The following is a 12,422-nucleotide window of genomic DNA, read 5'->3' as shown; positions in this document are numbered from 1 at the left end:
CAATAGATAATGTTACCTTAGTAATACAAGAATACATTGTAGCTGCTGAGTTACACTGACTGAAGGATTGATTTGAAACTGGAAGGCGGCCATTTAGTGAACCCTGGGAAACATGATTTTGCTGATCGATCACGGGAGAACCAATCGATTGATAGCTTAGGTAATTCGTTTTCAATAAAAGTAATCAAAGGCTGCATATATTAGAACTAAAAAAAAGATATTTTTTAAGCTGCTTGGGTTGCCTCTTTAATTTGCTGTAAATAGATAAACGGGTATCCTATACATTATTTAATCTACATAAAGATCTCATATCTGGACTTAAAGCTGCAGTTCAGGCAATATCCTGCATGTGTGTTTTTTTTTTAATAAATCAGTTCTGTAGTAAGAAAAAATACTTTTAGCATTTTCTGTTTAAAAAAAAAAAACAACTTTGAAAGACCAATTTTCTTGTATTCCATTTTAACAAGCACGCTTGTTCCTACAGCAACGATTTACATTCCCCATATTTAAAGATGTCGCCAAACTTTGCCGATCAATAGACGGGGAACGAATTGACCGGCGGCTATGCAGTTCTTTAGGTAATTAGAGATTGCCCACATGAAACTATTGAAGTAAAAAAATAAATAAAAAAATAAAAATAAAAAAAAGACTGAACTGCAGCTTTAAATTAAAAAAAAGCCATATGTCACCAGGTGTGGTGCTGGGAGTGAAAGCTGGAGGGTTTGCACCCTGCAGGACACGTCCATGATTAGGTCACGCATCTTGGAAAATAACTGCCCACGTGGCCACTAAAAACAGTTAGATTTGGTGCGTTCGATCAGTAAGCTGTCTGCAAATTACAAAACACTGTATGTACCTCCAACACAGGGGCAGCCAACGCCAGTCCTCAAGGGCCACCAACAGGCCAGGTTTTCCGGTTATCCCTGCGTCAGCACAGGTGGCCCAATCAGTGGCTCAGTCTTCGATTGAACCACCTGTGCTGAAGCAGGGATATCCGGAAATCCTGGCCTGTTGGTGGCCCCTGAGGACTGGCCGCCCCGGTGTAAACACAATCACATTTATATGGAATAAGCTCTAATTTTCAACATTCAAAACTACAGCCCACTTGATGCATGGTAGCGCTATATTACTTCCTGCTCAGAATCAGATCAGTCAATCAGACTAAATTATTCAATGTGTTTAACCGTGTTCCTGTGCAATGCATTGTGGGGATGCTCTGCTGAAGCAGTTTTAAACACAAATGTGCAGACAGAATTATAAGGCGAGGATACAAATTTGGGGAAAGTCCCATAACATTTTCATGTGATTGGGGGATTTAATGGGTTTATTTATGGTATAGGACAAGTGTAAAACTCACACACATTACAGGGAACATTCGTTGTATATTTCAGCTCCTTTGCCATTATTGTATTGATGTCTTTATTTATATAGTGCCATTAAGTGACACAGCGCTTCACAGCAGTAATACACGTGACAATCATATAAATAGCAAATAATACAAATAACACATAAAGGGGAGAAGTGCTTCAGACATAAAAGTAACATTAGGAAAAGGAGTCCCTGCTCCGAAGAGCTTACAATCTAATGGGTAGGTAGGAAGAATGTACAGAGACAGTAGGAGGGCGTTCTGGTAAGTGCGTCTGCAGGGGGCCAAGCTTTATGTATGGGGTGTATAGTATCAGCCACGGTGCTACTCATATGCTTCGTTAAGCAGGTGTTTGGAGTTGGGTCTTAAAGGTGGATAGAGAGGGTTGATTATAGAAGGAAGTAAGAAGAAATGTGTGACATGTCGAATATGTATAAATATAAAATGTATAAATATAGCAGGTATCACCACTTCTGCTTTACATGTAGAAAGCAAAACAGAAAGGACACTGCAATTGCCCAAAACAACGTTTTCCACCCTACTAAATAAAGCAGCGACACACTCAGTACTGCCGCTGTGACATGGGTCAATGCAGGGAGCTCAACTCCCGTCCTCGAGATCCCTCCAACAGGTCAGGTTTTGTGGATATTCCAGCTTCAGCACAGGTGGCTCAATCAGAGGCTCAGTCGAAGACTGAGCCTCTGATTGAGCCACCTGTGCTGAAGCAGGGATATCCTCAAAACCTGACCTGTTGGGACGTCTTGAGGACTGGAGTTAAGCCCCCCTGGGTTAGTACAGCCAAGTCATTAGTCACCCAAACCCGTTACATCTGACATGTCTGTCACATTTAAACTGTGATAACACTAAACCAGCAACCCATTTAAGGACAGCCTTTCCATCCTTTGGACTGACCAGCTTGAGCTCTGACCAGCTTGAACTTTGCTGGCGTGGAACCAGAGGAAAATAAGAGGTATAATATGTACAATATGTAGAATATATATCTATATATCCATCTCTCTCCCAAACCTCCTTACAGCGAAATAGAAGATAAAAACACCGACCATGTCATAAGCAGATTCTGCAAGCCATCATATTTACAAAGCTCCTAAATTCCCGTTCATAGAATATTGATACACAAATGGTGCTCTCTGCGTCTCACAAGCTCGCGGGAAACAGAGTGCTTGTCCGCGTAGAGATACGCGCCACTTTGACAAAGACATTTCTAATCACGCAGAAAAGGGGCCTTGCACAAGGTTAGCTCGAAGCACAGACAGACCGAGTCTGTTACCACAAAACTGGCCTGCACAAGGCTGCAGACTTCACTGAGGTGCAGGAAATGTACCAGCCTGGAATCAAAATGTTAACTTCTCAAAAAGACAAGAGAGGGTCAGGCTTCCTCTCTGCAAACAGATGGAGTTCTGCTCCACACACTGAAAAGGCTTCATTACTTCACAAGCGCAGCACATCAAGGTTATTTCCGCTATTCTTTCCATGTTGGGTTGTTAAGCGGGTCTTGCAGAACAGATTGTAGTGTTACTTTGCAATAGCTAAACAGGCTTTGGCAGCTTAAAGCAGGGACGGCCAACTCCAGTCCTCAAGGGCCACCAACAGGTCTGGTTTTCGGGAAATCCCTGCTTCAGAACAGGTGGCTTAATCAGTGGCTCAGTCTTTGACCTGTACTGAAGCAGGGATTTTCTCAAAACCTGACCGGTTGGTGGCCCTTGAGGACAGGAGTTGCCCACCCCTGCTCTAGATGAACAAAGAGGCCCCAGTCTCCTGAATACATGAACGCTCCGGGAATAAACTATCATTGCATATACGTCTTCAAAGACACCAACAAGTACTTGATCTACAATTAACCTGATTGTGGTCACTAGAGATAGCCGAACCGGTCAGAATCTGACCCACGGATTTCCCTGGTATATTAAGGCCAAATCCGACCCCCACGCTGAAATCCAAAGTCAGATTTCATCCACTTGAGCACACGGTTTCTCTCAAATCCATCCATGGGCCTCGGGTTCTCGGATCTAGCCCTATTTATATACCCCTCCCCCTATTATAATCCATCCGTGGGCCTCGGGTTCTCAGATCTAGTCCTATTTATATACCCCTCCCCCTATTATAATCCATCCGTGGGGCTCGGGTTCTCGGATCTAGCCCTATTTATATACCCCTCCCCCTATTATAACCCATCCATGGGCCTCGGGTTCTCAGATCTAGCCCTATTTATATACCCCTCCCCCTATTATAATCCATCCGTGGGCCTCGGGTTCTCAGATCTAGCCCTATTTATATACCCCTCCCCCTATTATAATCCATCCATGGGCCACGGGTTCTCAGATCTAGCCCTATTTATATACCCCTCCCCCTATTATAATCCATCCGTGGGCCTCGGGTTCTCAGATCTAGTCCTATTTATATACCCCTCCCCCTATTATAATCCATCCGTGGGGCTCGGGTTCTCGGATCTAGCCCTATTTATATACCCCTCCCCCTATTATAACCCATCCATGGGCCTCGGGTTCTCAGATCTAGCCCTATTTATATACCCCTCCCCCTATTATAATCCATCCGTGGGCCTCGGGTTCTCAGATCTAGCCCTATTTATATACCCCTCCCCCTATTATAATCCATCCATGGGCCACGGGTTCTCGGATCTAGCCCTATTTATATACCCCTCCCCCTATTATAATCCATCCGTGGTGCTCGGGATCTCAGATCTAGCCCTATTTATATACCCCTCCCCCTATTATAATCCATCCATGGGGGGGTCGGGATCTCAGATCTAGTCCTATTTATATACCCCTCCCCCTATTATAATCCATCCATGGGGGGGTCGGGATCTCAGATCTAGTCCTATTTATATACCCCTCCCCCTATTATAACCCATCCATGGGGGGGTCGGGTTCTCGTATCTAGCCCTATTTATATACCCATCCCCCTATTATAATCCATCCATGGGGCTCGGGTTCTCAGATCTAGTCCTATTTATATACCCCTCCCCCTATTATAATCCATCCATGGGGGGGTCGGGTTCTCGTATCTAGCCGTATTTATATACCCATCCCCCTATTATAATCCATCCGTGGGGCTCGGGATCTCAGATCTAGCCCTATTTATATACCCCTCCCCCTATTATAATCCATCCATGGGGCTCGGGTTCTCGTATCTAGTCCTATTTATATACCCCTCCCCCTATTATAATCCATCTATGGGGCTCGGGATCTCAGATCTAACCCTATTTATATACCCCTCCCCCTATTATAATCCATCCGTGGGCCTCGGGATCTCAGATCTAGTCCTATTTATATACCCCTCCCCCTATTATAATCCATCCATGGGGGGGTCGGGATCTCAGATCTAGTCCTATTTATATACCCCTCCCCCTATTATAATCCATCCGTGGGGCTCGGGTTCTCGGATCTAGCCCTATTTATATACCCCTCCCCCTATTATAATCCATCCGTGGGGCTCGGGATCTCAGATCTAGTCCTATTTATATACCCCTCCCCCTATTATAATCCATCCGTGGGGCTCGGGATCTCGGATCTAGTCCTATTTATATACCCCTCCCCCTATTATAATCCATCCGTGGGGCTCGGGATCTCAGATCTAGCCCTATTTATATACCCCTCCCCCTATTATAACCCATCCGTGGGGCTCGGGTTCTCAGATCTAGCCCTATTTATATACCCCTCCCCCTATTATAATCCATCCATGGGGGGGTCGGGATCTCAGATCTAGTCCTATTTATATACCCCTCCCCCTATTATAATCCATCCATGGGGGGGTCGGGATCTCAGATCTAGTCCTATTTATATACCCCTCCCCCTATTATAATCCATCCGTGGGGCTCGGGATCTCAGATCTAGTCCTATTTATATACCCCTCCCCCTATTATAATCCATCCATGGGGGGGTCGGGATCTCAGATCTAGTCCTATTTATATACCCCTCCCCCTATTATAACCCATCCATGGGGCTCGGGATCTCAGATCTAGTCCTATTTATATACCCCTCCCCCTATTATAATCCATCCGTGGGGCTCGGGATCTCGGATCTAGTCCTATTTATATACCCCTCCCCCTATTATAACCCATCCGTGGGCCTCGGGATCTCGGATCTATCCCTATTTATATACCCCTCCCCCTATTATAATCCATCCATGGGGCTCGGGTTCTCGTATCTAGCCCTATTTATATACCCCTCCCCCTATTATAATCCATCCATGGGGCTCGGATCTAGCCCTATTTATATACCCCTCCCCCTATTATAATCCATCCATGGGGGTCGGATTTAGGAGGAAAATTCACTCCCACGAATCCCACCTCTAGTGATCTCCCCCCCAAAAAACAAAAAGCAAAAACAAACTTCGTTTATATTGCTAGTTCTTGCTCTTTGCAGTATTCATGCATTTATTATTTCACAGCGTCGGCTGCTACCGTGGCAGCTCTTATTGTTTTAATGGCAGCGGCCATTTTAATTTCCCTGGGAAGCAATTGTTCAGCAATGGATCTCTCCAGAGAGGAACGATCGAATTTGAAAAGCGCGGCATTGCCAAATGCAGCAGAAAAGGGACTCCGCCATGGTAACAGGCAGGCAAAGATGCATTGTTTCTGGTCTACAAAAACGACTGCCGCTATGCTATTAAAATTAGGCTGCCATTAGAAATTGTGGAAACTGTGAATTTGATGGGAAGTTTAAATCATTCAATCTGGTGCACAATGCGGTTTGTGGCGGTGTGAGACGAGAGGAAAGAAGAGACGTTAAGGAGACGTCGCACAAAAGTACCTTCTTCTGTAGCATGGCGTGGGGCCGGGCGGCCAACTACAGCCATCCGGGGCCACCAACGGGTCAGGTTTTAAAGATATCCCGGCTGCAGCACAGGTGGCTGAACCACCTGTGCTGAAGCAGGGATATGCCTAAACCTGACCTGTTGGTGGCCCTTGAGGGCTGGAATTAGCCGCCCCTGGTGTAGTACTACGTGTTTGAACCAGCTTAACTGCCCGATATTTTGCCCTTACTCATTTTTCTTTCAAACGTATTACTTCTTCACTATCACGATCTATCACGACTAGCAAGTTTGTATGGATCAGGGTAGTGACGGGTTAGATTGTAAGCTCCTTGGGGCAGGGACCCCTTTTCCTATTGTTACTTTCATGTCTGAAGAACTTATTCATATTATTATGCCACGTGTATTATTGCTGTGAGGCGCTATGGTATGTACATGGTGTATAAATAAAGATATACACACACACACACACACTAAAAAACTAAGTGGTCTTAATTTCCATGGCCAATTTAATGGCAAGTTAGAAACGTAAGAAAAAAAGGGACATGCAGACCATGTTTTTATTGTTCCAACATTACCTTTTACAAATAGATTTTTCCTAATGATAAAGAAATTCAATGCAAGAGTGTTCCCTAAAAAATAAATCTACCCAGTAAACAAATCAACAACTGAAAAACACAACAAACAAAAGATGTAACAGTCAAGAGACAAACAACCGTAATGCAACAGGGAGTCATAATCCTAATAATATTACGAGCTGGATATACCCAGCGTTGGTTGAGAATTCTAAGAAACCAACCTCCTCCCTCCCCTGCCCTCCTCCTCCCTCCCCTGCCCTCCTCCTCCCTCCCCTGCCCTCCTCCTCCCTCCCCTGCATCTCTCCCTCTCATTACATTCCTTTAATACCTTACGATGTCCCCAATTCTTTCCGCGCCAACGGACTTCCTCACTTTGTCTGCTTTCTGTGTAAACTTTATAGCCATCGGATTCTCCTTATCTGCCACCAGGCTATGTGCGTTATGAGGTCACGTTGCAGATAGCCTACCAGGCACAGCACCCAGTGGCTGACTTGCTTCGAGAATTTGTAATAACTCGTAGAATTAAAAATAGAATGTGTCCAATTTCCAAACCGGAAGCATCATGCAAAATGTGGCTAAGATATCTTAAATGCATAGCGAACAGACAACTTTCCCAAATATACAGATTATCGCAGCAATACCAGCGAAGCTCCGTGTTCGCTTGCATGTTCCTTAAAATCGCGCAACAGAACAAGCCGGTCAGAGCAAAAAGATAATTGAGGGTGTGTTGATACCAAATGAAGAACAACTCGGGTATAAAGAGCAACTTACTGAAGAGAAGCAACAACTTCTAAACGGGGGGAAAAAAGTCCCACCCTTAAACCTTTGGTGATAAAAGAACCGTTTCAGGGAAAATCAAACACCGCTCATACTGAGCCCATTTAAAAACAAATGCACGATGAGCGCTGCTGGGAGGAAAACACATAGAAGAAATGATTGTGGTTTTGTATCAATTATCCAATGTTACCGGCAGCTCTGTGTGCTGCATGCGAGCGAGAACAGAAAGCATTAATTAAACGTAGAAATGCGTGTATATCAGACAGTTAGTACAAGGTTTACGCTGATTGCAGGCACATTATAAAAAGCAGCACGCAGGGTCACAGAGCGATATGTCGTGACATAATGGAGGTGTATCATGTATTGTGATATTATAGGCAAGTCGTACCACTATGCAGATTCTGGATAACCATGAGATACACTGCCGTATGTCAAAGCACCAGTGTCTAGAGCAGGGATGGCCAACTCCCTTCCTCAAGGGCCACCACCACGTCAGGTTTTCAGGATATCCCTGCTTCAGCACAGGTGGTACAGTGGACTGAGCCACCTGTGCTGAAGCAGGGATATCCCCAATACATGGTGGCCCTTGAGGACTGGAGTTGGCCACCCCTAGTCTACAGACACTGGTTTTTAGAGCTGCAATTCGTGCACAGAATTAGCCCATCTCAGGCAAGCCTTTTGCAGCAAAATTCTGCACCTTTGCACCAGTTGTCTTCCAAACCTTCCCACGCACAGGGTACGAGTGATTCGCCGGTGTGCTCTAACATCTGTCGGCTGACAAAAGTTTCTGTTCCAATTTCTAGACAAATGCTAAGGGTTCTCCATCGCAAAAGGCAGCAAATATGAGCTGTCTTTTTCTCCCCTGTACTCTGCCTGTGCCACTAAGACTGATAAGACGCTTGCAGGAAAGGGGTTATTCTCCCCGCCACTTACTCAAGCAGAAGCGGAGTCAGGGAATCGTATCAGAATAAACCAAAACCGCGCACCTTACTCCCGAGGAGGTCAGGGAAATTAGCAGTGGCGTTCTGCAGTACACCCCCCCCCCCCCCCACACCCCCTTCACAAATCAAAAATTCATTAAGAAAGATACATTTATAATTTTTCCAAACTGTGCGGAAAGATCTGTAACTACCGTCTAGATCTCCCTCCTGCTATAGCCAGAAGGGCAAAAAGTGAAACTGCAACTGTAGTAAATATTTGCACGGAGAAGTTAAAAGCCACATGTGGGAGAGAAGAGGAAGCGGATTGGGTCAATCACAAGTAATGCAGAGAAACAAGATAAAGCGGGGGGGCTCAACTTCAGCCCTCAAGACCCCCCCAGCAGGTCAGGTTTTCAGGATATCCCAGCTTCAGCGCAGGTGGCTCAATCTGTCCCTGCTTCAGCGCAGGTGGCTCAATCACAGGCTCAGTCTTTGACTGTGCCTCTGATTGAGCCACTTGTGCTGAAGCAGGGATACCTTGACAACCTGACCTGTTGGGGGGGGGGGGGGATGGGGTCTTGAGGACTGGAGTTGAGAACCCTGAAATAAACAATGAATTAACAAAGCAACTTAAAAATCAAATGACCTGCAGTTCCCTTCAGTGTCACTATTGTGTGCGCTGGCCGTGTAAGAAGGGATGTGTGTATGACACACACTATGTACATGGCAAACTATCTACTTACGTGATTACAAACATGCTACAATTTGCTCAGCAGTTACCCCGAAATCCCATCGTTCCTTTGTTGTGCAAAGAGCTCCCCCATAAAAGTCCCCAACCCCCAAGAATTTCTGCAACAGCTTCGGGAGAGGAGGACGCGCCCATATCTTCCCTCCAGGTCACGTCCGCAGCCACAGGCGGCTCGGGTCAGAGGTATGGCCAGCGCCGCACAGATACTGCACCACCTCCTGCAAAGCAGGGTGGGAAACCCGGCGCGGTGGGAAGGAGAACGCTCTCCTCCTGGTCCTACCTGCTTCTCGCTCAGAGACGTGATTTTGGCTTGGAGTTCATGGAGCTGCTTCTTCAGGTCCACGTTCTGACGAGACAAAATGCAGGGGGGGGGGGACAGAACAGCTCCAGCAATGATGCTTCAAAATCACTTTCATTAGAGCACACATTATATAACGTACACAGCAAAGTGGACTGGTTCTCCTTGGTCCACTGAAAGTTCTGAGAACATTGGAAGGAGCACGCTGGGAGCACTTCATTATGCTTCAGCAGACAAGACCTGCCACTCCCTTATAGTTTGTGTGACTATATCTAGGATAATCTCCTGTGTTGCCCTAAAGGAGCGGCCAACTCCAGTCCTCAAGGGCTGTCAGATTTTCAGGATATCCCTGCTTCAGCACAGGGGATGCAGTCTTTGACTGAGCCACCTGTGCTGACGCAGGGATATCCTAATAACCTGACCTGTTGGTGGCCCTTGAGGACTGGAGTTGGCCACCCCTGCCCTAAAGGATTTACCTGGCTACTACAATTCTATCCTCCCTTCATGGCTGCAAACGTATTAAATGTTTCACAACAACCCAACAAATAACCGGTTTCCCCTGTTGATGTTTTTAGTGGGCGAGAGGGCAGTGGGCACAAGCCGTGGTGGGTAGCAGCGCCATTATTTGGAAATCTATTAAAAAAAATGAACTTGACGTTACTATACTTTGCCGCTTCTCTGAATTTATGCAGCAGCGTGTTCACTGTACAATGCTTGAGGGGAGACAATTGTGCTGCCATGTTCAAGGTAATAACTGCATCTTTTGCTTTCTGTTTTTCTACCTGTTTGTTCTCATATAAAAAGGACCCTGTTTAAATACGTAGCCACTAATGAAGGGAAAATGTCAATAAATCAAAGCAACTTCATTCAGTCCTCGTGTCAGGTTTCTGGAATTGTATTCATGGCCTAATGTTTTACTTCTACAAATTACACTGGCTATTCTAGTGCCCAGGAGAAGGAAGTGATTAGTTTCTTATAACGTGGCCTTCTAGGAGAGGAACGAAAACCCAGCACAGATCTGGATCCATGTGAACCAATAACCTTAGAGAATATATATATATATATAGCTCTGAATAGAGGATGGGAACCCTGGTAGACGAGGAGAGCATATATATATATATATATGCTCTCCTCGTCTACCAGGGTTCCCATCCTCTATTCAGAGCTCTCAGGCCCTGTGGGCCAATAGGAAGCCATGACATCATCGGTGTGGCTTCCTATTGGCCCATGTGACGTGCCAGCTTTAAAACTTGAAAACCCTGCTTGCTGAGCCGAAAACGGCTATCGGCACCTACTTCAGAGGCGTGTATCTCTGGAAATATGGGGTCCCCAGGCCTGAAATTAACGGGGTTCAGCTCCGGAGACCCCCTGCTTCATTTCCATATTAAAAAAAAATATATATGCTGCCTTGTATTGCGCCTTTAATATGGACAAACAAATAGCCAACCTAAATATTGCTGCACAATGTTAGTAGTGTAGCTGTTTAGTACAGGTTATAAAACAAAGCTAAACAAGAGGTCAAAGAAGTTTCTGTACCTGTGGGTCTTGCTTCATTTGAGCAACCAGTTTCTAGTGAAAGAGAAAGAAAAGGCTTAGTTTACATATTTTTAAACCTATCGCGTACAGCTGTAACAGAGATATATCAACAAGACGTGCGCCCCAATAACCCCACGGCAAGAAGGGAGCGCAAGTACTTTGGATTTTCAAAAGGAGGTATTTATTGTAGCCAGAACACCGTTGGCGTTTCGGCCTCGTGGATATGGCAAAGCCTATGTCTGTACTGACAGCCGAAACGTCAGAGGTGTTCTGGCTGCGACAAATAAAAAAAATTGGAAAATCCAAAAGTGTGCGAGTTTCCTTTTTTGCCTTAAAATCTGCTGCAGAAAGCAACAGGTCTTCGAACGGACTGGGAGCAGCGAGTATCGGGGTATTTACTTCTTCAACTTTGGTGTGCAATGCAGCTATTATTTTGTGCCCCAATAACACAACGTAGACTCAGCTACTGAATCTGTACTGGAGGATAGCAGAGCGGAACATGGGCCACAGAACCCAGGACAGAACAAGTGTTCCAGGAAGCTGCAACCAGCATGCACAGCAGGGGTGAGCAACTCCAGTCCTCATGAGCCAACGACAGGTGAGGTTTTCTGGATATCCCTGCTTCAGCGTAGGTGGCTCAGTCACTGCTTCAGCACATGTGGCCCAATCAGTGGCTCAGTCATAGAGCCACCTGTGCTGAAACAGGGGTATCCTGAAAACGTGACCTGTTGGTGGCCCTTGAGGACTGGAGTTGGCCACTCCTGATGTATGTACAGTATGCAACGCACCCGGCAGACACAGGTGCCCCGAACATAGAAAAGGCTGGGCACAAATGTCTGAAAGCAATGTGCCCGCTCTCTCACTGTTACTGAGCTCAGATTAACCTAGATTTCAAATATTTTTATTGCATCTTAAGAAGGTTCATACTTCTTTCATGATTTACTGTTTCCAGATTACAGTCGTTTTCATCCAAGGACGACAGGCCTGTGGGAGAGCAAATTTCTAACCCACTGGCTTGTTCTCTCAGATGGAGAGGGAAAGACGAAGCCACTCTCGCAGATGCCCCCCGAGTGTGGGATCCACTCTCGCAGATGGCCCTGTGTGTGGAATCCACTCTTGCAGATGCCCCTGTGTGTGGGATCCACTCTCGCAGATGCCCCCGTGTGTGGAATCCACTCTTGCAGATGCCCCTGTGTGTGGAATCCACTCTTGCAGATGCCCCTGTGTGTGGATACTAGCAAAGTAAGGAGAGCTTGGGATAAGCATCACAGACCATCCCGAATAACTACCATCTGTTGGTGCACACCTGGGCTGTTGGAACATAGCTTTTTTTTTGGGGGGGGGGAGGTAATGTTAAAATTGGATGGCAAGTTATATATCAAAATAAGTGAAGTAATCCACTCGTGCA

At 45.8% G+C, this 12,422-nt stretch overlaps 1 protein-coding gene across 9 annotated transcripts in view; it reads right to left on the bottom strand.

Annotated features, from left to right (window-relative positions):
* Positions 1-12,422, bottom strand: part of PHF21A (PHD finger protein 21A) — a 98,437-nt gene that overhangs the window by 63,245 nt on the left and 22,770 nt on the right. For all 9 annotated transcript variants that reach the window (XM_075567523.1, XM_075567525.1, XM_075567521.1 and 6 more), the window contains exons 3-4: positions 11,015-11,047; positions 9,461-9,526 (exon numbers count right to left, since the gene is read on the bottom strand). In XM_075567523.1, coding sequence (XP_075423638.1) covers positions 9,461-9,526; positions 11,015-11,047 — 99 coding nt within the window. The remainder of the gene's footprint in view (positions 1-9,460; positions 9,527-11,014; positions 11,048-12,422) is intronic.

This window comes from Ascaphus truei, chromosome 12, assembly GCF_040206685.1.
Source record: "Ascaphus truei isolate aAscTru1 chromosome 12, aAscTru1.hap1, whole genome shotgun sequence".
NCBI classification, from domain to species: Eukaryota; Metazoa; Chordata; class Amphibia; order Anura; family Ascaphidae; genus Ascaphus; species Ascaphus truei.
Note: the sequence above shows the minus strand (reverse complement) of the source record. Positions and strands in the feature narration are given on the sequence as shown.